We start from the raw sequence: 25612 nt of genomic DNA, 5'->3' as shown, positions 1-25612 counted from the left end.
AAGGATAGGCCACAAAGAGGCACTTTCTCAGTAAAACAAACAACAACAACAACAACAACAACAACAACAAACAGGGGCTAGGGATGTGGCTTGGTGTTAGAGCGCTTGCCTAGCATGTGTGAGGGCGGTACTGTGTTAAATTCTCAGCACCACATAAAAATAAATAAAGGTATTGTGTTCATCTACCACTAAAAAAAAATGAAAAACAAACAAACCAAAAACATGTATTCATTATTCCTGTGACATAATATAAAAATGAAATTATTTTAAAAATTTTAACAAAACTATAAATAAGGGTCCTGCATATGGCTATTAAGAGCTGGGTTATATCTTAACCTAAGTGAAAGAGAATAGCATGCACTCGCACAGCTTGTCAGTTGGGACCCCTGTCGGCAGTAGGCTAAGTGTCTGTTCTAGTATGAAAGTTCTGTATTCTTTAAAATAAACCACTGTGTACGAGATTATTTTCAGATTTCATTACAATTAGGAAAGATTGCAAAGCAGGTAAATGGAGAAAAGCTTTTTCATTGTTAGGGGGAAAAATCTGAAAATCTTCCACATAAGCTGCTCCTAATTAGAGTTTGGGACTGAAGAGCAATCTTTGAACAAAATTTAATTTTGACCTCCCAGGTCTCCTCCCGGCTGAAGAGAATTCTAACACTGGGCTTTAAGAAGAACGTAAAAAAAAAAAAATCCGAGTCTTAGCTAAGGTTTTCTTCACGGAAAGGAAATTTGCTCAGCATCACATACAGAGGACTGAGCTATTTCTACCGGACAGAATGCGCATGCTAAATGTCGGACACAAGTCTTTCCTTTGAAGCAAACAACGTAGCACAACCAACGATCTGGAGCCCAGCGTTCACTATTGTGTTAGCACCGGCGGCGGAAGGACTTAGCTACCGCAATGTTAAAGAGTCCTTCTTTGTTCAGCCCCGGCCGAAGACGTAGGGCGCGGTGTTCTTCCGCGCTCGCCGCGCAGTCCCCGCCCCTCCGCGGCCCTGGAGAGCTGCCATTCGGCCCCGGAGTCGCTCCGCGCTCCCAGAATGCACCGGCAGTCCGCGGGAAACCAAAATGGCGAAGGGCTGTAGAGAAGTGGGCTGTGTTTGAGGCCGGTATAGGAAGGCTCACTCTACCCACAACCCTCGTCCCCGAGGACCTCGTTTTGTGCGTGCGTATGTGCGGGGTTCCCGGTGGGGCGGGTACCCAGTAAGTGTTCGGAGTCGCAGGGGAAGCGCCCGCGGGGACGTGATTGGTTATATTTTCCTGTATGAAGCGGTTGGCACCACTGAAGTGACCGAATGAGGTGAGACCTTGGCCTGGGAACCGACTCTTCCGGAGGAGGTGGGGGTGGGGGAAAGAGAAGGAAGAAAGGAAGCAAGTATAAAAGGGAAAGATGGAGGATCGAGGTGGGGGTGGGGGGCTTCTGTCTGTGGGTGCCTTTGCATTTATGTGTATGTTGAAAAGAATGGATGGGAAGGAATAGTCATTTAAATGTTGGAGAAGCATAGGGACGAAAGGAAAGAGCAGGGCGTTGGGGGATTCTGTTGGAGGAACAAGATAAAACGTTGAGACGGGAAAGCTGTGTTTGGAGGGCAGGAAGGAACCTGGGGGCGGGAGTCTGTTGGAGGGGCAGGATGAACCTGGTGACGGGGGGTTGGGGAACTGTGAGGAGTCGTTAGCAAATTGGGACTGGAGGAGATGGGGGAACCAAGTGGAGGGGCTGCCTTGGACCTTAGGGGGCGCTAAGGGTGGTAGAATTGTGTAGAATTGGAGTGAGGGGGGTCGAATGGATGGGTTGGATATAGTATGAGAATAAGGGGAACACTGAAGTGGAGTCCGGAAGCAAACCCTGAAAGCTGAAAGGGAAAATGAGATGGGGAAGGTACCTTATATTTGGAGCGCACAAGAAAACCTGTGACATTTCTAATGTTCAGTTAAATTTAACTCATATCCTTTCTTGGGATTTGTATTGAATTCAGTTTTACAACTGAGGTAATTACGGTTTAAAGGATTTTAACTAATTTGCCAAGATTTCTAAACAACGTAGTTGGGTAATGCCAGAACTCTTAACTGCATGTTTTACAATCTGGTGTCCTTGGTTGCTAGAGTTTTTCCTTGGAAGCAATTAGCAGGAACAGATGGATTTATCGGGGTGTTTTGTCGAACATTGAGGGTTCATGAATAATGGGGAAAGGTTATAGAATACTACTGTGTTTAAAACATTTAACTTTGGTTAAGGATAGAAAGCATCTAATACTAATCCGAATATGGCCTGTGTCTTAACATACAGGAAAGCACCATGTGAGGTCAGTACAGAGCTAGAAATATGTAAATAGTGGCTGATTTAATTTGACTCCAGATGCTCTAGTGGTAGTAACTTTCTCCTTCAGATCTATTTCATGTAACTCTCCTGTATACTACTTTGCCTACAGGCTGGTTTTGATTTCCATGTTTTTATTTTTTCTTGAGAATTTCCTTTTTTGGGGGGAGGGGGCAGTGAATTACAAAGACAGTTGAATTTAAAAGTATTTATTGTGGATTAAAAAAGATGTACTTAAATTCTTATGTGACCTTTTCAGAGGTTCGACAATGATTTAAGTGGAACCATTTTGACTAAGGCTTTAGGTGTCCAGTAGTTTAGGTAAGAAAAGAGTTGATTTAAAATTACTTAACATAAAGCATTCTGTTTTGTATTGGGAATGTTATTTACACTCTCAAGTACTTGCAGTGTTGGCTTGAGAGGAAATGCAAGGTGAAGTTTTTTTGTTGTTTTGGGATTCCTAAATATAGAAATGTATTTGAATTCACGTTTTAAAATCTGCTCACCTTCAGTTTTTTCTGAAGTACTAAAAATATTCTAAGTATTTGAATTAAGAATGCACCTGTTGGGGCTGGGCTTGTAGGTCAGTGGTGGAGCACTTGCCTCACATATATAAGGCAATGGGTTTGATCCTCAGCACCACATAAAAATAAATAAAATAAAGGTATTGTGTCCATCTACAACTAAAAATATTAAAAAAAATGCATTTGTTTCCTGATAGTGCATACCTATACTGTTAATGGGTATTAATGGAAAGTTAAACCTATCAAAATTAAATGCACACACAGTTTTAGGATTAGATGAATAGAAATAGTTAAGCCTTTTTTCTAGACAAAACAAATTTAATAGTTCTTTTAGTTATGCATGTTACCTCAAAGCTCTGTTCTGAGAAGAATTTTATTCTGTGTATTCTGCAAGGGGTCATTAACTGTTTTTATTTTTAAAATATTTTTAGTTGTAGGTGGACACAATACTTTTATTTCATTTATTTAGTTTTTTTTTTTTTTTCTTTTAATGTGATGCTGGGGAATTGAACCCATGCCTCAAGTGTGCTAGGCAAGTGCTTTACCACTGAGCTACAACCCCAGCCTTATTAATTCTTTGATGTCATGGATTATAGACCTTTTCATTAGGTTTTTGATAAAACAGTTTTTTATTCATATTCTAGATACTCTTTTAGCAGTTGGGGAAATTGGCCTCTTAGGCGTTGTCATGGTCAAAATCTGTAGTTGCTGGTTTGTAAAGTAGAATTTAACTGCTATTTTAATCAGTCTACACTTTCATGAACTGTGTTCCTTGGTTGATATTCATGCTTGTTTCCCCTGTTCTTAAAGTTTGTTTGTTATAGGGAAATAAGTACAACAACCCTGAATTGGACAATAGAAGTTTCTTTGTGGATGTTTCTTATTAATTGGAGTAGTGTTACATAATAACACTTTCTGCAGTGATCATCAGTGTTCTGTTACTGCTATTCCAGTAAGCCACTAGCCACATGTGGATATTGAACATTAAAATGTAACTAGTGAGAGTGAGAACTGAATTTATAATTTAATTTCATTAAAACTAAAATTTAAGTGGCTATATGTAACAGGGGCATATCAATTAGGGGTTGTTACATCAGTATATTAGGAATTATTAATCTATGAAGCATGGAGACCACAGGAACCCAAGGATGAGGAACTATCTTAGAATTGAGGAAATTTGCCAGGTGCTATGGCACATGCCTGCAATTCCAGTGACTTGGGAGGCTAAGACAGGAGGATTGCAAGTTCAAGGCCAGCCTCAGCAATTTAGAAAGGTCCTAAGCAACTTAGACCCTGTCTCAACATAAAAAAAAAAAAAAAAAAAAAAAAAAAAAACTGGGGGATGTAGCTCAGTGGCAAAGGGTGTTTGGGTTAAATCCCCAACACCCTCTCTCCCCTCCCCCCAGAAAAAACAAACAATTCAAATTTTCACTTTAACATGAAGAATTCTTCATTTTTGTCATACATAATGGCTTTGTCTTACCTATTTTCATATAACAATAATAAATGCTTCTCTAGTCTTCTAGTTTTTTAAGATTTAAGATTCTGTTTCCTAAGTCAAGAAACAACAAACAACAGAAAATGGATATTAGGAATGTTTACTGTTAATTTTATACTAAAATAAAAAAAAAAAACTTAAGGAAAATATCAAACATGCATAGTGAACCAGGGGAATATAATGAACTTAAGCATTATTGGTTCTTGTTTTATCTGTACTTCTACCCATTCCACTCCATTGCTTTTATTATTATTATCATTTAAATTTTAATATTTATTTTTTTAGTTTTCGGCAGACACAATATCTTTGTTTTTGTATGTGGTGTTGAGGATCGAACCCGGGCCACACACATGCCAGGCGAGTGCGCTACCGCCTGAGCCACATCCACAGCCCTTGTTTTTATTATTGTAAAAACATCTTAAGGTAGATTTACACATTCTAAAATGTACAAATCTTAACTTTTTATTTTTATTTTTTGGTACTGAGGACTACTGAGCTATATCCCCAGTCCTTTTTAAAATTTTTTTTAATTTTTATTTTAAGACAGGGTGTTTCTGAATTGCTGAGGCTAGCCTCAAACTTATTGGGTTTTTTTTTTTTTTTTTTTTTTTTTGGTGGGGGGTGGTGGTATTGGGGATTGAACTCACAGGCAGTTGACTACTGAGCCACATCCCCAGCCCTACTTTGTATTTTCCTTAGAGACTGTCTCACTGAGGTGTGTAGGGCCTCACTTTTGCCGAGGCTGGCTTTGAACTCCGGATCTTTCTTCCTTAGCCTTCCAAGCCCCTGGGAATACAGGCATGTGCCCCTGTGCCTAGCTGGCCTCAAATTTATAATCCTTCTGCCTCAGCCTCCTGGATCACTGGGATTACAGTTGTGCACCACCTTGCCCAGCAACTGTATAGTTTTTTTTAATAACAGTTCTCTTGAGATATAATTCACTACCATGTTTATATATACATAATTCATATCTAATGGGCCTTTTTTATTTATATGAAGTGCTGAGAATCAAAACTTTCTCACATGTTAGTCTAGTGCTCTACCACAGAGCCACACCCCCATTCCTCACATCCATCTTTTTAAGGCATGCAATTCAGTGTGTGTGTGTGTGTGTGTGTGTGTGTTTTAGCATAGTCACAGAGTCTACAGTTATTACCATTGTCTAATTTCAAAATAACTGTCATTATGCCAAAAAAGAAAAAGAAAAAACCCCAATCTCTATTTAATAGCAGTCACTCTTCATTCCCCTCTCCCTCAATCCTTGGAACCATCAATCTGCTTTCTGTGCCTATAGATTTGTCTATTCTGGACATTTCATGTAATGGAATCATACAATATGTGATCTTGTGTTTGACTCCATTTATGTGACCTAATGTTTTCAAGGTACATCCATGTTGTAACAAGTATCAATACTTTATTGTATGAAAATACATATTTTGTCTATTTGTCAGTTGGTGGACATTTAGATTATTTTCATTTTTTTGACTTGTTAGTAATGCTGTAATAATCGAACAGGATTTGTGTGGAGGTGTATTTTCATTTCTCTTGGATACATATTTAGAAGTGGAATTACTGTTTAAACATTTTGAGAACTATCAGACTTTTCTAAAGACTGTTCCATGCTATAATCTCACCAGTATGAGGTTTCTAATTTCTCAATGTCTTCACCAAGACAATTAAGTCTTTTTGATTATAATCATCCTACATAGTCTCACCAGTATGAGATTTCTAATTTCTCCAGGTCTTCACCAAGACAATTAAGTCTTTTTGATTATAATCATCCTAGTGGGTGGGAAGTTGTATTCGCTGTTTCGATTTGCAATTTCCTGATAGCTGATGAAGTTGAGCATATTTCTACATACTCATTGGAAATAATAAATGCTTATTTGGTCTTCTTTAGTTTTTTAAGATATAAGATTCTGTTTCCTAAGACAACCCACTAAAAACTGGGTTGTCTTGGGGCTGGACTCATTGGAAATAATAAATGCTTATTTGGTCTTCTTTAGTTTTTTAAGATATAAGATTCTGTTTCCTAAGACAACCCACTAAAAACTGGGTTGTCTTGGGGCTGGGGTTGTGGCTCAGTGGTAGAGTGCTCGCCTAGCCCGTGCAATACCCTAGGTTCAATCCTCAGCACCACATAAAAATAAATCAATAAATAAATTAACTAAAGGTATTGTGTTCATCTACAACTAAAAATTAAATATTAAAAAACTGGGTTGTCTTTTTATTGTTGCAAAAATTCTTTGTATATTTTGGATACAAGTTCTTTCTCTAAAATATGATTTACAAACATTTCCCTCCATTTTGTATCTTTTCATTTTGTTGATTGTGTCCTTTGAAGCAGAAAAGTTCTTACTTTTGAAGTCAGTTTACCCACCCCCCACTTTTTTTTTCCGTGCTTCTAATGTTGCCTCTTAGAAACCATTGTCTATCAAGGTCACACAGATTTACTCCCTATGCTTCCTTTAACTTTTATAGTGTTAGTGCTTACATTTAGGTCCATGATCCATTTTTTAAAAGAATGCAGTTTTATTATTGAGATTACCTTGCTCTTTGACTTAGTTTCCCATGATCCATTTGAGTTAATTTTTTGAATGATGTGAGGTAGGGACCCAACTTCAGTCTTTGGTTTATAGTTCCAGTTTCTGAGGACCTGTATTCTTTCTCCATTGTACTATTTTAACAGTCTTGTCAAAAATAAATTGACCAGACATGGAAGGGTTTGTTTTCTGAATTCTTTTTTTTTTAGGGGGCTGGTGCTAGTGGTGGTACTGGAGATTGACTCTGGGACAGTCGACCGCTGAGCCACATCCCCAGCCCTAATTTGTATTTTATTTAGAGACAGGGTCTCACTGAGTTGCTTAGTGCCTCATTTTTGCTGAAGCTGGCTTTGAATTTTCGATCTCCCATGCTGCTCGGATTACAGACATGTGCAACCATACCTGACCTGAATTGTCAATTTTATTCCATTGATTTATATGTCTATACTATGATACTACCATAACATCTTGATTACTGTTGCCTTGTAATAGGTTTTGATATTAGAATGTGTGAGTCCTCAGATTTTGTTCTTTTAGGATTGTTTGGCTATTTGGGGTTTCATACTTTTTTCAAGCTGGGATTTTAATGGGCATCATATTAAATCTGTAGATTGATTTGGGGGAGAATTGCCATTTTAGCATTGTTAACATCCATGAACATGGGATATCTTTCTAGTCTAATTTTTTTCTGATTTTATGTCATTTTTATTGTACAAGTCTCTTTTCTGTTAAATTTAGTTCTAAGTGTTTTGTTCTTTTTTGGTACTATTGTAAATGGATTTTTTTCTTAATTTCATTTTCGGAATCTTTATTGCTAATGTATAGAACTGTAATTGACTTCTGTTTATTGCTATTATATTTTGCAACCTTGCTGAATTAATTTATTCTGATCATTTGGGGTGGGGTTTGTAGATTCCAAATTGCCGAGTTTTATTTTACAGCAGAATTTTTCTTCACAGTATCAATTTTTGTACCAAATGTATCGATGACACAGTATTTTAAAAAACTAAGAATCAAAATATATAACATTGCTGGTCTCTAACATGGGCTTATTCTTAGCAAGAACAAGTTGTGTTTGATTTTTACTTTGGGAAATAAGCTGAACGTGTTTCATTTACTATGTACTCCATCCTCTCCTAAAATTGTTTAGTGATTTAGTGGTGGGCGAGGGGAATAAAAGATGCCTCAGTATTTCCTCTAATATTTTTCCCAGTGCCTGCTGATAGTCATTTTCTGTGTGTGCACCAGTACTCTCATATGTTGGAAATTGCCGCAGTCTTGGCTGGGCACAAGATCACGAGCCACTACACACCTTGTAGATTCAAACAGCAATTCTTTATTCCTGAACTCACACTGGCCTCTACACAGGTTCTGGGGAAATCCAAGTTCTGCTGCCGCCCAATTCACCTACTCCAGGAGGCTTTCTTTTCCAATACTTTCTGAATCTCACGAGAACTCAACGGGAACTCAAGGATCGGGCGTGTCTGAGGCAGCAGGATACGCCCTATTCCCCTGCAGGGTACACCTTAAACCTGGAACTTCCCTAAACCCAAGGACGGGATACTCTCTAAAACCGGATACTCCCTAAAACCTGATCAGCTCTAAACCCGGATCCGCTGGCAAGGATGCGTCATTCCTACTTGGCAATGGCCCTCAGCAGGAAATGAGGAATATTTTGCCACTTGAACAGTTAGTGATTATAAAATATGTCAGTTATGCCAGGAGTGGTGGCGCTTGTCTATGATCTTTGATTCCAGAGGTAGAAGCAGGAGGATTGCAAATTTGAGGCCAGCCTCAGCAAGTTAATAAGAGCTTGTCTAAAAGGGTGGGTGGTGGTGGTGGCTGGAGATGTAGCTCAATGGTAAAGTACCTCTGGGTTCAATCCCTTGTATACCCCCCCCAAACAAAAAAGTAGCATTAGTTTTAGGATTATTTTACCTTTTTTTTTTTTTTTTTGCATTAAAATGTGAAAATGAGGTCTTCTTAGATGACTTCTCTAGGTGTTAGGATCTGTTGTTGCAGTTCTTTAGACTGAGAAGTTAGTGACTAAAATAGATTTTTCTAATTGTAAATTGAAAGTGGATAAAAGGCTGGGACTACAACTCAGTATTACAGTTCTTACCTAAGGTTTCCGTCCTCAGCACAAGTGGGGGGGCACTAAATAAGCTATGAAGTTAGTGACAGGAAGATCAGTAGGGAATCGTTAGTAATCGTGGAGGAGCTAATAGCCCAAAGTAAGGCAGTGGTTTTGGTGATATTGGGGAGTTTTAAAGAAAGAAACAGCAGGGTTTAGTGAATATTTGCTGGGTTAGGGAAGATGGAGGAATCAAGGACCACATATTTCTAGTTTGAGAAATGGTCAGCTAGGAATGGCAGTAAGTCAGGAACTACTGAAGGAAGGGAAGAAGTTTGAAGAATTTGATGTTAGTTAAGTTAAGGTGCTAGAAGAATCCAGATAGAGAGTAAGCAATTAGAAAAAGGATCTGAAGGTTTTCAGGATATAATGGGACTGAAGATAAGAGATTTAGAAATTGTCAACAGAAAAATTAGGTGAGGTATTAGGAGTAGATGTCTACTCAGGACAAGCTAAATGTGTAGAACAGGAGGAGGGAATTCCAGACAGCTTGAATATTTAAGGATTAAGCAGACAAGGAAGAATCTACAGGAAACAGAAATGGCCAGAGAAGTTGGAGAAAAGGCACATACTGCACATGGCAGGTATCATTGCAGGAACCAAGAGAAGACAATTTCAGGAAATAGATCATAATCATCAGTTATTATCAAAGATTGGGTACAGGGAGAACTGAAAGATTTGTCTGGTATTTGGAGGTCTTTGAAGTAGTTGTTTACAGTGATCAGGACAGAAGTCAGTCAGCTTGTTATGGATTGAGTAAGTGGAAAGTGCTTTTCTAAGTTTATTGGTGAGAAGAATGAGAAAAATGGAGAAGTGATTTATAAGAATTTTTGTTGTTTTTGTTTTATTTTGATTATGGCAGGTTTACACCAAGGAGAATTGGAGGGGATTTAAAAATAAAGGAAAGGGAAATTGTTGATGAAGTAAGATTCTTGATATAAGATCTCTTTAGTACTTGAGAAAAGAGGCATGTCTTTAGAGAAGTGGATGGGTTTAAGGAAAAGGGGGTGAGGAAAAAGTTGAGGAATTTCTCTTTTTCTTTTCCTTTTAGCTTCTCTTTTCTCTGAGCTATCATCCTACCTTTTGAGCGAAGAGATTAGTATCCCAACAGATCTTTAACCAGGTTATTCTTTCAGAATGTGTATACATAATGGAAGTGATCATCATATTTAAGAAAAAAATTTTTTTTTTTTTGGGTACAGTATTTGAAGATATGTTTGTTGTAGACCAAAAGACTGGATAAGAACAATGTAAAGAAGGAAAAGTTTATTTGGGGCTCACGGTTAGGTCTCAGTCTATAGATGACTGACTCCTTTGCTCTGGGCTGGAGGTGAGGTAGAACATCATGGCCAAAGGGCATGGCAGAGGAAATCAGCTCAGAACATGGCACCAGGAAGCACAGAGGGTGCTTTGCTTACCAGCTACAAAATATAAACCCCAAAGGCATGCCTCCAGTGATTCATGTCCTCCAGCCACACCTTGCTTGCCTACAGTTACCATCCAGTTAATCCATATCAGATTAGTCCACTGATTAGTCTAAAGCTGTCATAATCATTTCACCTGTGAACCTTTTTGCATTGTCTCATAAGCTTTTGGGGGGATACTTCATATCTAAACCACAACACTAGTTATAGCACCTACATTTCATTTGTTTTGGTTCTGAAGATTGAACCCTGAGCCTTGCATATGCTTAGCACATGCTCTACCACTGGTCTATGGTAATACCTAAAACTTTTTGAAAAATAGATTATGGTTTTTCTCCTAATTTCAAGTTCTCTGAGTTGAGGAGACTAGGTTTTAATTATTTTGAGTTTTTAGCTCATTGAGAAGCATCTAGCACATGTACCACTTTCCTCTTCATAATAGAGTTGGAATTGTTTGTTTATTTAGAATTACAGTTTTACAATAGGAATATATTTTAAACATATTGAAACAGTAACCAATTTTCATTGAGAAGAGCATTACTTTCTTCTGTCTTCAGATTAGTTTAAGATTCCTATGGGCACTTGAACCCCTCTATTGAATCTCAGTCTGAATGTTTTTTTCCCCCCCATATTTTTCAGTCTGAAGATTTTTTGGTAGTAGTTTATGAATTCCCCATCATTAGATAGATAGAAGGATAGTTTTTGCTGCCCTGGTTAAATAAAAGCACTTACCCAGTTAAAAAAAACGTTTATAATTTCAAATCATTCACATAATATAATTTTTTTTTAGTTGTACATGGACACAATACTTTTGTTTTATTTATTTTTATGTGGTGCTTAGGATCGAACCCAGGGCCTAACGTGCTAGTCTAGCGCTCTACCACTGAGCCACAACCCCAGGCCCATGACATTACTTCTTAATCTTGAGTAAACAACAAACAACTATTGGCTATCCACCTTAAAGAAAGTACTGTACTTTGGTGTATATTATGAAGAGTTTCTTTATTCGACAGATATATGTTGAGGACTTTCTATGTGGAATATAGTCTTAGGTGTTAGAAATATGTTTTGATCAACAGACATTTTCACTGCCTTGTGAAGTATGCAGAAAAAAGGGGGGTAATTAATTGGTAAATATAAGTGAAAGGTATACTGGTGATTATTATATTCTTTTTTTAATAATTAAAATTTTTTTTAGTTGTACATGGACACAGTACCTTTATTTCATTTATTTTTCTGTGGTGCTGAGAATCAAACCCAGTGCCTCACACATGCTAGGCAAGGGCTCTACCACTGAGCTACAATCCAGCCCTATATTCTTTATTTGTATTTGTCAGTTTTTAAAATTAATTTAATTTTAAAAGTTAAATGAAGGTTATAAACATTTTAAAAAATTGTTCTCTGACAATATTGGAGAGAGTACCTATTTTTATAGCAATTATTTGGGAGAATCAGTTTTGCAAAAAATGGAGGAGAGGGGAAAGTAATTTTGGTAGGAGGTATAATATGTATAAATGCCTTGTGGGAAAGATCTCCCCCCCCCATATGAAACAGGATCTCAATATGTTGCACAGGCAGGCTTTGAACTCCTGGGCTCAAGTAATCCTCTTGCTTCTTTATCTTGAGTAGCTGAGACTATAGGTACATACTACTTACTATGCCTGGCCAGATCTTGGTTTTTGAAGACTTGATAGGAGTCCAGTATGGCTGGATCTAGAGATGAAAAGACATTTTTTGGGGGAAGAGAAAAGTAAATGTGCAATATTTGATTTGTAGCATTTTCAGTCTAATATCAATGTTCCAGTTGTGTTGATGTTTGAAGAAATATTTATAAAATCCTTGTGTATTTGCATATATGATGCTCTTAAATGCATATCTTTGGAAAAAAATATATTAGAGGCCAGGTACTGTGGTGCAGGCCTGTAATTCCAGCAACTCAGAAGGCTGAGACAGGAGGGTGGGTAGCAAGTTTGAGGCCAGCCTCGGCAATTTAGTGAGACCCTTAGCTACCTAGCGATAGTCTGTCTCAAAACAAAACAAAAAGGTGCTGGGAATATATAGCTCAGTGGTAAATCACCCCTGGGATCAATCCTCATTACCCCCACCTCCACCCCCGACCCTGGACCCTGACCCAAATGCTAGAGACAGTTGTCCTTCAGCATTTTATTATGTCAAAATCAAGGGCAATCAGCTGTTACTCCAGGAAACCTAACAGCCAAGTTGAACCATCTCTAGAAGTACATGATTTTATCACTAGTGGATGACTTCAGTTAGACCTATAAAAGCCTTGTGACTAAATATACTGTGGGCAGGAGACTTGATAGTGATCACAAATGACCTGGTTTCGGGCTGGGGATATGGCTCAAGTGGTAGCGCGCTCGCCTGGCATGCATGCGGCCCAGGTTCGATCCTCAGCACCACATACAAACAAAGATGTTGTGTCCGCCGAAAACTAAAAAATAAATATTAAAAAAAACATACAAACAACAAATGACCTGGTTTCCTACTTGTTAATTCTGAATATATTCTTGCCTTCCCCTCTGTATTTTGTGACCTTAGTTCCTAACTGGAATCCAGTTCATACTTTTTATTTTAATTTTTTTAACTCTTATTTAATAAGACAGTGGCTTGACGAAAGTGCATCTCAGTTCTATTATTTTTTCTTCCTTGGTTTTAGGGCTGTAGTCTGTAGGATTATAGTGAAAATTCTGTACTTTCCATTCATTTTAATCTTGCCCGAATTATTAATGGAGTCTTATTTGTGTAAGTGTAAACAACTTTACAATTCTAGACTTTTTAATGTATGTGCACAATTTCATTTATCTATTGTTTTTATGTATATTAATTGGCCTCAAAACTTTTGGTATTTTAAGTCTGTAGTTAACCTTTTTCTGTTAGCCATTGTATTGTAGGTAGTCATCTCAAAACTAATATATCATTAAAGATCTGCAAACTAACGTTAGTGTTAGCCAGAGTTCAGATGTCATTGTAGAGCCACTGTTTTCCATTTGCACAAATAGTTTTAGATGGTTGTAGATAATGTGATGAAAGTTCAACCAGTTGTCTTATTTTTTAAAAAATCTGATTTATTTATTATTTTAATCTTTGCTATTCTGGAAACACCTGGTATGTTATATTGGCAGTGTTATTTATGGTTTTTTGAAAGTTAAAATTTATATTTTTATACTTTTTAAAATCTTTTGTGATCATAAGTTTTATTAGATTGCAAAAACCTCAACATACAAACATGTCTATAAAACTGGTATTTTTTATCCTTAATTCTAAGATGGTTAAAAATATTTTCTGTAATTTCACGAAGAGTACAAAAGCTACACTCATTGAAAGTGTAAACAACTCTGTCATTGCCTCTACTGTTAGGTGTTTAAGCTATTTTTAATTCTAGAGGGCTCAGGCTCAACTTAAGGTGTAAGGGTGGAGAAGTTTCAATCAAGTGAGGTGAAATTAAGTACAATGTTAAGAGTTTTTTGCTTTAAAAATTTTGTAATTGACAATAAATGTGTGGCTAAATACAGGCCTTAATTAATTTACTTAAATATTAAATATTTTAAATACCCATCTTATAACATTGTAAAGTTTTAGAGATCAGTGATAAGCAAGGTGTTATAATTTAAGGTACAAATTCCATTTGTTTACTTGAAGCTGGAAAATTGTTTGATTCTGCTTTTAGTATGTATTTTACACAGAAGATTCACTTAATCTTCAGTGTGTGAAAGTAAGAAGGTTTGGGAGAATATTTGAAAACACTTGGTTAGGTTATTTTTCTTGTTTCAACAAATTCTCCATTTTTGTAACCAATATGAATACTTTAGTTTTTTTCTCCCACACTTCCAATCTTCTATGAGCTCCTTGAGGAGCTAAGATTTTAGAATAAGCTAAACTCAGCAAATCATAGTTTTTAAAAGATTCCTATACTTGACTTTTATGAACCATTTGATCTCTTTGACAGGGTTGGAATAGTGCACTGACAGGGTTGTTAGCTTTTTATTTTGGAAAGTTTTATTTATTTATTTATTTTTAAAAAGTTACAGGTGGATACAGTGTCTTTAATTTACTTTATGTGGTGCTGAGGATCGAACCCAGTGCTTCATGCATGCTAGGTGAGCACTCTACCGCTGAGCCACAACTCCAGCTCTATTTTGGAAAGTTTTTAAGAATGTTTTTAAAAATTGCCACTGATCACCATCTTTTCATAAGACACTTTAGCTTACATTTAACAATGTAAGCTCTCAAGGTGGGTGTGGTTTTACATGCCTGTAATCCCAGAGACTCTGGAGGCTGAGACAGGAGGATTGCAAGTTTAAGGTCCTGTCTCAAAATATAAAACAAAAAGGGCTGGGGATGTGGCTCAGTGCTTAATTACCCTTGGTTTCAATCCCTGGAACCAAAATCAATAAATAAACATAAAGAAGAGGAATATGCTCTCAATACAAAATGGTCTTTTAAGGTAGTTGACTTTAACATAAATAAATACTTAATTTGTTGTCCTCCTTTTTCATTGTGTAGACTGGTTCTAGTTTATGGATTTTAATTGAGAACCAGTGCCTAAAACAATAGTTTCTTGAGCTGTTTCAGGAGAAGGGAATTGAGAGTTCCTGTGGTTTAACATTAAGGAAAAATTATGAAGTATGTTGTCACATAGGCTTCAAGGAAGTCCTGTGAAGAAGTCTTTCCATTTACTTAATTATTGGAACCATTTTTTTACATACCAACTATTAACATTCTATAGAACTCTGGTATTCCAGAGACTGCCCTTTGTGAAACACTGCTGTGGGTGTTGATATAACCAAGGGTTTGTCTCACTGGTTTTATCGTTTTTTATTTTTTAAGTTTTTAATATTTATCAAAGTTTCGCTTGGTAAAAGTTTAAAATGTCAGGGAGTTATAAAATTAGAACGATTGCCTAGCATGTGAGAGGCACTGGGTTCAATCCCCAGCACCACATAAAAATAAATAAAATAAAGGTATTGTGTCCATCTACAATTAAAAAAATATTTTTTAAAAAAGGCTTTTAGTGAAAAGATGTAGTTTCTTGTCTGTAATTCCACCCTTTTTGACTCCTTAGAGGCAACTACATTTATTTACTAATTTATTTAGAATCAGGCAATTGAGCCTGGGGCACTTTACCACTGAGGTACTTTACCACAGAGGCACTAATACATTTTTAATATTTTAAATTTTGAGACAAGGTCTCCTTAAATTGCTGAGGTTCTGATAAGATGCTGAGGCTGGCTTCAAACTTGTGATTCTCCTGCCTTGGCCCTCCAAGTTGTTGGCATTACAGGTGTGTGCCACTGTACCCAGCCAGACAACTACTTCTAAGCCTTAGCTGTTTCTTTATATTTCTAAGTAAAATAGCACTACATCATCTTCTATCTTGCAACCCCAGTACTGGGGATTGAACCCAGAGGTACTGTACCACTGAGTTACATCCCAGCCCTTTTCTTTTTTTTTTTAAATTTTTATGTGGTGCTGAGGATCGAACCCAGTGCATTGCACTGGTGAGCACTCCACCACTGAGCCACAACCACAGCCCCTCATTTTTTAAGTTTTGAGACAGTAGGTCTAGTTGCCTAGGCTGATCTCAAACTTGCAGTCCAATTTGTATCACTGCAACTTGATTCATCAACTTTGAAGTCTTTATGTTCTTATACTGTTAGATGAGGAATTTCTTTCATCCCCTCCCCCTATTATTTCAGTATGGTTTTATAAAAAATTTCAAGCTGTTTTCATTTGTTTATATAAAAATTATTTACATATGAGCCATGTAGAATAGAAATAGTTGTGAGAGTTAGATGAGTTAGTATATGCAAAGAATTTAGAAAAGTGCCAAACATTTGTTAGCTTTTTTTTTTTTTTTAAGAGAGAGAGAGAGATTGAGAGAGAACTTTTTTTAATATTTATTTTTTAGTTTTCGGCGGACATAACATCTTTGTATGTGGTGCTGAGGATCGAACCCGGGCCTCACGCATGCCAGGCGAGCGCGCCACCGCTTGAGCCACATCCCCAGCCCCATTTGTTAGCTTTTAGCTGTTTCAGGAATTATATTTCTTTCTTAATATAATTGGGTTTAAAAATTATTTCATTAAAACCGAAATTTGCTCCGGGCTCTGTGGTGCACTCCTGTAATCCCAGCAGCTCAGGAGGTGGAGACAGGAGGATCTTGAGTTCAAAGCCAGCCTCAGCAATTTAGTGAGGCGCTAAGCAAACTCAGTGAGACCCTGTCTCTAATAAAATATGAAATAAGGCTAGAGATGTGGCTCAGTGGTAGAGTGACCCTGAGTTCAATCTTTGGTACTACCCCCCCACCCCCCCCCAAAAAAAATTTGCCTAGTTTATTTTAACATAGAAATCTTCACACATCTTTTCTCACCGTGTGCTTTTCCACAATGTCATTTGTCATACACACTTTTTTTTAATCCCATTTATTTTTTCTCAGAAATACCCTCATGGAGTTCTGTTCTCATTTGGATTTGTGGCTATGTAGACTTACATGGTTGTTCTTTTTGCCTCTCTACTGTGTTCAATCTCTTGAACTCAATGTCTGCCTTTTATTTCCTTTACTCACTTTCTTCTATCAGGCTCATAGAAGGGTGATGAATCTGAAAATGTTTTGATTTTATTCTCACTCCTCATTGATAATTCAGTTCATTATAAAGTTGGTTTTCACTTAGTATGTATATATTTATGGTGCTGGGGATAGAAGGATGGAACCCATGGGTGCTTTAGCATTGAACTACATCCCCAACCCTTTTATTTTTTAATTTTTTTTTTTTTTTTGTAGTTGTAGATAGGCAAGTACTCTGCCACTGAGTTACAGCTCCAGCCCCCAGCCCTTTTATTTTATTTTGAGATGGTCTCACTGGGTTGTTGAGGCTGGCCTTGAACTTGAAATCCTTCCTCAGTCTCCAGAGTTGCAGGATTACAGGTGTGCCCCATCAGACCTTTCTTAGAATTAATTTTTCAATCAGATTTTTAAGTGAATAGTTTTTCAGGCTTTTAGCTTCTAATGTTGCTATGATGGTAGTATCATTCTAAGTCCTTTGTGAGTTGATACCTTTTTTTCTAAACATAGTTTTGTAGTTTTTTTGGGGGGGGGGAACTGAGGATTGAGCCTAGGGACACTTGACCACTGAGCCACATCCCTAGACAGTTTTTATATTTATTTAGAGACAGCGTCTCTCTGAGTTGCTAAGGGCCTCAGCCTCCCAAATCGCTGGGATTACAGGTACATACTACCTTGCGCTGCTGAACATAGTATCTTGATTTTCTTGTCATGGGTCTTATTAATCAAAGATTAATAAGATGGCCTTCTCAATCTGGTGACTCCTTTTCTTTAGTTCTGAAATGTTCTTTAATTTTTTTCTTTGATAATTTTCTCCCCACCATCTGTTTTCACGTTAGATCTTTTAGATTATCCTTTGATTTTCTTATTCTTTTTCCTTTTATTATCTTTTTGTTTTTCATCTATTAAATTTTTATTTTGGTTATAATTTTATATCTTAGAGCTCCTTATTTTTCTTATTTCATGGATACAGTGTTTCTCAGATCTCTAAGGATGTTAACTTTATAAAAAACCAACAACCTTTTTAATGTCAGCACAAGTAGACTGCATAGGATAAATTTATAGGTCAATAAATTTTTAGGTTCCTGTTACAAAGGGAACACTTTTGTAACATGCTGGGGTCAAGAAATAGAATATTTCCAGCTAAACCAGAAGCCCAAATTCTGGCCCTTCCATCACTCATCATAATCCTATTTTATGTCATTACTATTTTTTTAAGTCTAATTGTGCAAGTGTGCTTAAGGGTTTTATTTTAATTTGCTAATTTTAAAATGTTTTTAAATTTTTTCAATTGTAGGTTCTGCCCTACATCTTGCCCTCCCTCTCTGCAGTTTATTTGTGGGAGAAACCAGGATTATTTTAAAAGTGTATGTCTCAACTTTCAGACTTTTAAAAAAGTTACCTTCTTATTGATGTTTAATCTTATAGCATTGTAGCCAAAGAACATATACTGTAAGATTTTATAATTTGAAATTGTTCACACTTCCTTTATTGCTGAGTTTCACTCGTGACTAAAACACTCAGGGGTCACTCCAGGTAAACTGGGCTACTTGGGCTGTGCAAAATAACCACACAAGAGACACAAATACCTTTTTCTTTGGGGTTGCTGTGATGTCTCCTCTGCAGGAAGAGAGAGAGAGAGTACTAGCTGCCCCCTTTTATTGAGGAGAAGCTATTCAAATTAGGCAAGGGGTCAGGTTTCAGAGGGCTGAGTCTAGTTTCATGATGTCTGCTGTCACCCAAGGGCACAGTAAGATAAGGGGACACACACAAGGCGCTTCCATGGAACATTGTATCCTAAACAGGGCAAGGAGTAATATTAAAAAGGAACAGGTGAGCGTAGCTCCACCCATAGGGCTGTAGCAAGACACATCCATGCACAAGACACTGTCCCTCAAACCCAAGAAGGGTGGGGAAAGCTCTGCCACATTTCTGCGACTGAGCGCCTCAGCACCCAGCCGGGAGTGTGACTCAGTCACGTGCAAGGTTGGTCTCCCACACTTATTATATGGTCAGGTTTTAATGAATATTTTTCCTAGTGGACATCGTTTTTTGGATGAAGTCTTGATGATTTAATTTTGGGGAGGTACCACAGAGATTAAACTCAGGAGCACTCAACTACTGAGCCACATCCCCAGCCCTATTTTATATTTTATTTAGAAACAGGGTCTCACTGAGTTGCTTAGCGTCTTGCCATTGTTGAGGTTGGCTTTGAACTTGTGATCCTCCTGCCTCAGCGTCCCGAGCCACTGAGATTACAGGCTGGGCTACCTTGCCTGGCTTGATGATTTAATTTCATTACTACCTTCCTCCTGATTTCCCCTATCCCAGTCTCAGTTCTCAAGTTAAAAACCAAGGAGTTATTCTGAATTTCTTATTTGCTTATTAATTATTGGTAACTGTTCATTCCACTCTAAAGTTATTTCTTGTTTATATAGAGAGTGGTACCATGATTATTTTTTAAAACTTGGTAAATGTGAAATATATAAAGTAGGTCATTCAATGACATATTATGTGGAGTTTTTTTTTTTTTTTTTACTCCTACTTCTTTATGACCCAAGTTCAGGTTTTCCCTTTTCTTATTTATAGATTATTGCAGATTAGGGTCCCCATGTTGTCTCTCTTATTTGCCTGTTCTTTCATCCCATATTGAGAACCTGTTATGAGCTAGGCACAGGGAATATATAAAAATAAATAAAACAGAAAGGCAAGATTTCTCTATTTATCTTTTCTACAGGGGATTGAACCTGGGTATTACTGCTGAACTATACTTCCCGTCTTTTTTTTTTTTTCCAAAAATTATTTATTTATTTATTTACCTGTTTATTTATTTATTTATTTATATGCGGTGCTGAGGATGGAACCCAGGGCCTCACACATGCCAGACAAGTGCTGTACCACTGAGCCACAAGCCCAGCCTCCAGTCTTTTTAAAATTATTTTTTATTTTGCAAAGGTCTTGCTATGGCTTTTGAACCTGTATCCTCCTGCTTCAGCTTTCCAAATAGCTGGGAGTACAGGTATATACCACTGTGCCCAGTTGCAAGGTGGGCTTTTTTTCTCCAATGTTAGCTTTGCCTGTTTCTCACTGTTAAAATTTAAGCTGTAATTATACTGAAGTTTTTGTTCTTACAAAATTGTCTGTTATTGACTTTGTGCCTTTGCATATATTGTCTTGGTTTATGAAGTCCTCTCTGAAATTCATCTTTGAATTACTTAACCATTACATTACCATTACTTAACCCTCTTAAAAAAAAAAAAGTGAGTTTCAATGAAGTCTTATTTAATACTGCCTATTGCTTCTGGATGGATTAGATAGTATTTCTTTTTGTATCTATTCATGTTAGGAATTATATTGCACATAGTTTTTTTTTGTGTGTGGATGTATTTCTTTCCTTGGTCTTTATTTCCTTAGTGTATGAACTGTATCTTTCCCATTTTTTTTTCCTCCTAATATCCAGCTTACTATAGCTGATTTATAAGAGCCACTCAACAAATATTTGTTGAATTACCACAGCTGTAAATTTAGAAACCATGTTTTTCTTTTTCTTTTTTTTTTTTTTTTTTTTTTTTGGCGGGGTGGGGGTAGGGGGGGTACTGGAGATTGAACTCAGGGGCACTCACCACTGAGACTCATCCCCAGCCCTATTTTGTATTTTATTTGGAGACAGGGTCTCACTGAGTTGTTAGTGTCTTGTTTTGGCTGAGACTGGCTTTGAACTCAGATACTTCTGCTTCAGCCTCCTGAGCTGGTGAAATTATAGGCATGGCGCCACTGTGCCTGGCTAGAAATCATGTTTTTCTTAAGTTTAATTATACTCTTACCATAAAATAGTTGTGGGAATCTACATTATTTTGGTGGTAAAATGTTCTGGTTAATTAAAGTATATTCTGAAAACTAGTTTTCACATAAAAGCTGTCAGCAGCTTAGGAGACGTGTGTGTGTGTGTGTGTGTGTGTGTGTGTGTGTGTGTGTGTGTGTGTAGTTCATAATATGGTTGCATTTTTGCATTTTTCCATATTGGCATTTGGAGGTTTTCACCCTAAGTGTTGTCTTTCCACTTGTTTTAGTCAGCATTTTTTGACACTGTGACCAAAAGACTTAACAATATAAAGAAGGAAACATTTATTTTGGTTCACAGTTTCAGAGGTTGGCTGGCTCTCTAGCTTTGGCCTGAAGTGAGGCAGAACATCATGGCAGAAGGGCATGGTAAAGGAAAGCAGCTCAGGACATGGCAACTAGGAAACAAAGAGCTTCACCAACCAGGAACAAAATATAACTCCCTCTCACCCAGCCAAAGGCATACCTCCAGTGACCTACTACTTCTAGTCACACCCTCCCTGCCTGCAGTTACCACTTAGTTAATCCATTAATTAACCCATTAATTAGGTTAAAAAAGCTCTCATAATCTGAACATTTTACCTGGGAGCCTTTTTTTGCATTGTCTCACACTTGAGCTTTTGTGGGACACCTCACATCTAAACCACCTGATCACCCTAATGCAAAGTTCATGTCTCAAAGAGTTCCCATGCACATTCCTATAATAACCTCAATGTTAAATCTGTGGACACCTAAGGATCACTAAATAGTTGAGGAAAGCCTGTAACATGAAAGGAGAACCCAAGATAAAGAGAAAAAACAAAATCTCTAAAGAAGTAGGTAATGAAAGGGACAGTATGATTGAAAGATGTCTTTATACTTAGATATATCCTTAGTAAAACTTCAAGCCACATTCTTTTTGTTTTTAAATATGTTTTTAGTCATATTTATTTAAATGTGATGCTGAGGATAGAATCCAGGGCCCCACAGTAATAGGGGAGCATTCTACTGCTGAGCCACAACCCCAGCCACTCAAGCCATATTCTTAATGAAATTTTAAGCCATCAAGGATAAAGAAAGATCCTAAAAAACCGGGGTAGGAAGAGGTAATCTAACCAGTGAGTAAAAAGAGTAGAAGTGTTGTTTTATGTCCTGGGTGTGGTAGGAAAAAAAAATCATCAAACTTCTGAGGGAAAGTTCTACTCAACATAAAATTCTATGTGCAGGAAAATATCAGACAGTTGTTATATTTGTCTTGTTCTTTGTTCATAGGTCTCACTATGTTGCCTAGATTGTCCTTTAACTTCTGGACGCAAGCCAGCCTTCTGCCTCTCCTACAGGCCCCATGTCTTTATAAGTCATTTGTGAGAGAAAGATACTTTTAGATACATGAAGGCTTGGAAAATTCACATGCACACCTCCTTCTATTGCATGGCACTATTGAAGCAAAATAATATGTGATCTAGGAAGCAGAGTGATTAGGAGAACTTCCAAGATGATAAGGACAAGGCCTAGAGGACAATCATTCTGATTGGTACAGGAACATGAAGAGCTCTAGAAGCAGGAGTTACCTATAGAAAAGAAAAGGTTTTGAAATTATCTTTGATAATTTGAAATGAGACAATAAGAGGATATACTAAGTAATCCTGGGATAAAATTATATGTGAATAGAAATTTGGTAAGAATACTTTTTTGGTTGATGGACTATTTATTTATTTATTTATTATGCAGTGCTGAGAATCAAACCCAGTGCCTCACACATACTAGGCAAGCACTCTGCCACTGAGCTACAACCCCAGCCCCAACTACTTACTTTTAAAATTTTTATTTTTTTTTGTGGTGCTGGGGCTCCAATCCAGGGCCTCATACATGCTAGGTAAGCCCTGTACTACCAAGCTACATCCCCATCCCTTTACTACTACTTAACTTTTGCAGTGACTAATATTTAGAGTTTTATTTAAGTAGTGATTTAATGAAATTAGCCCAATAAAATTTATAAAAGAGGTAGGAAATGGGAGTTGTAAGATGTGAATCATCTTCTATAGCAAGAAGTCAGGTCTGAAATTGATAATTTTAAAGAGAGAAGTATAAGCACATTGTTTGGTACTTCTCAGAAGAACTGCCTGAAGAATTAAAAAAACCACCTACCTTTGAGAGAAGAACTGGAAGGTGAGAGGGGATAGGGTAGAGAAGTAGTGGGGTTGTTTGTAATTGTTTTCTTCTTTTTTGTGTGTGCTGTACTGTACTGAGGATTGAACCCAAGCACGTGCTCTACCATTGAGCTACATGTACAGCCCTTTCAATTTTTTATTTTCAGACAGGGTCTCTCAAAGTTGTTTTTGAACTTGTGGTCCTTCTGCCTTATTCCTCCTGAGTTGCTGGGATTATAGGCATGTTCCATTGCACTCAGCTGATATATTGTTTTTCATTTTATTCCTTTTTCTATTTTTTTTAAAGAAAATATGCATTCTGATTATACAAACATCATGATGTTTCTCAGTCCAAGAAATAGAGTAGGGCAAATGGAACATGGTGTGAGAAGTCTAATGATGTAAGAACTGTACCATACCAAGAGAATGTTTAACCTGAACTTGATAGATGGGCTTGAGTCAGGAAAGTAGTTTTTTAAGAAAGAAGGTCTAGAAAGCCCGAAGCTTTCTGCTTTTTGTCTTCTATGTTGATGTTCATTTGATATAAGATTTTTAAGGCATTACTCAATCAAAAAGAAGGCATCCAAGCTTCATTTTATTTATAACCTGTCTCAAGACATGAGAATTCCTTACCTATAGATTTGGTACAGGGCCAAGTTTGTTTACTGTTTCCCTTGCTTCTGGGTCCTACTTTGGCCCTGCTTGGCCTCATGAATTTGACTATGTCTGAAAGAAAGATCTCACCAAGTGTCACTCTCAGTAAGATTTTGTCTTTCACATGAGATTAACCCACATATTTGCTATTTTCCCCAGGAATGAAAAAATCACTGGAAAGAGCATGGGAATCATGGCAGGTTTGTGTTCTTAAGAGATGAGACCTATTGGTGCTCAGAGTTAGGATAGCAGTTTTTTCTTTTTTTTTCCTCTCTGAGCAGTGCTCTTTTTTTCCCCCTGCTATTTTTCAAAGTTATTTGGTTTTCTGGATTGGTGAGTCAAGAAGGAGAGTGCTCCCAGGCTGGAGTTGTGGCTCAGTGGTAGAGCACTTGCCTGGCCTGTGTGAGGCCTGGGGTTTGATCCTTAGCACCACATGTAAATAAATAAATAAAATAAAAGATCCATTTAAAACTAAAAAATATTAAAGAAAAAGGAGATATGGCAGTGTAAAGTAGAATTAGATTTTTTTTCTTCTCCCTTAGCTGCCTAGTGGCACTTCATGGGCTAAAGAGTAGTTGCAGGAGTACCTGGTTGTGGTGGATCTGTCTTGGTTGATTGGGGTTACCAGAGAAGAGGATGGAAAGTGTAGCAGCACAGTAGAAGGATGAAAGTTTCTACTGGAGAGGTGAATCCTATATCAGGGCAGTGACATTTGGCCCTTAAGGATATTGCCTTTAATTAAACTACCAATTACTTCTGGTAGTTCATTGATTATTAATTATACTCCTACTGCATTCTGCATGCTATGCTAGGCACTGGGAAAGTTATGGTAAATAAGAAAGGACAATCTTCCCCTCTGAGTACAGGCTATGTAGCTGATGTAGAATATGTAAAGACAATTAGGCAAATAGAGCACAGTTTGAGAAATTTAATGGTGGAGGAACTATAACATACCAAGAGAGTATTTAACCTGAATTGGTGGTGGATGGGTTTGAATTAAAAAAAAAAAAAAATCTTTGTAAAGAAGATCTAGCTGAATTTTTCTTAGAATGTTGAGTTCTTAGAATAGAGACCTTGACTATCTTATTCAACATTCTATCCCTAGGGCCTATCACAGGCACTAATTAAATATTTATTGAAGGAATAGTAATTAGCCTGAAGATGAATCAGATTTCTTGAGGTTTCTTTTTATCATTTGTTAGTAAGGACCTAGCAAAATATAATTTCTTAATTATATTTTTAGTTCCTTTCTTTTTTTTGGTGTGGTAGTAGGGATTGAACCCAGGGGCATTCTGTCACTGAACTACATCCCCAGCTCCTTTTATTTTTTAAAAATTTCTTTATTGTGGTGCTGGGGATTGAACCCAGGGCCTTGTTCGTCTGAGGCAAGCAGTCTATCAACTGAGCTATATCCCCAACCTCCCTTTTATTTTTATTATTTTATTTTATTTGTACCAACTGAGGATTGAACCCAGGAGTGTTTAACCACTGAGCTACATCCCCAGCCCTTTTTAATATGTTAGAGATAAGGTCTCACTGAGTTGCTAAGTGCCTCGCTAAGTTGTTGAGTCTGGCTTTGAACTCATGATTCTCCCTCAGCCTCCCGAGTTGCTGGGATTACAGGCATGTGCCACCTTGCCGGGCTTATTATTATTTCATTTTTTAAAAATTTATTTTATCATTTATAAGACAATCTTGTTAAATTGCCTAGGCTGGCCTCAGATTTGGGGTCCTCCCACCTCCACCTCCTGAATCACAGGATTATGGGTGTGCATCACTGGGATTATGGGTATGCACTACTGTGACCAGCTCTTACCGTTTATTTTAAAGTTCACAATAGTACTTAAGAGATTATTTTAGCCAAATTAAATGAACTGTTTATTCAGGGTCACACAACTAATTCAGATGGTCTTCTAGTTTGCTGGAGGAATAAAATTAAGGAATGGATCGGGAGGAATTCAAA

The 25612-nt window shown here is 37.2% G+C and overlaps 1 protein-coding gene across 1 annotated transcript in view; it reads left to right on the top strand.

Moving 5' to 3' along the window:
• Window positions 1-1054: 1054 nt before the first annotated feature.
• MTF2 (metal response element binding transcription factor 2) overlaps window positions 1055-25612 on the top strand; it is a 59441-nt gene continuing 34883 nt past the window's right edge. The window contains exon 1 of the mRNA XM_081308342.1: window positions 1055-1303. Coding sequence (XP_081164468.1) covers window positions 1299-1303 — 5 coding nt within the window. The 5' untranslated portion in view covers window positions 1055-1298. The remainder of the gene's footprint in view (window positions 1304-25612) is intronic.

Source organism: Spermophilus citellus (assembly GCF_964194105.1).
Source record: "Spermophilus citellus genome assembly, chromosome: 9".
In the NCBI taxonomy this organism is placed as follows: Eukaryota; Metazoa; Chordata; class Mammalia; order Rodentia; family Sciuridae; genus Spermophilus; species Spermophilus citellus.
The sequence above is the reverse complement of the archived record's forward strand: the minus strand, read 5'-3'. Positions and strand labels throughout refer to the sequence as shown.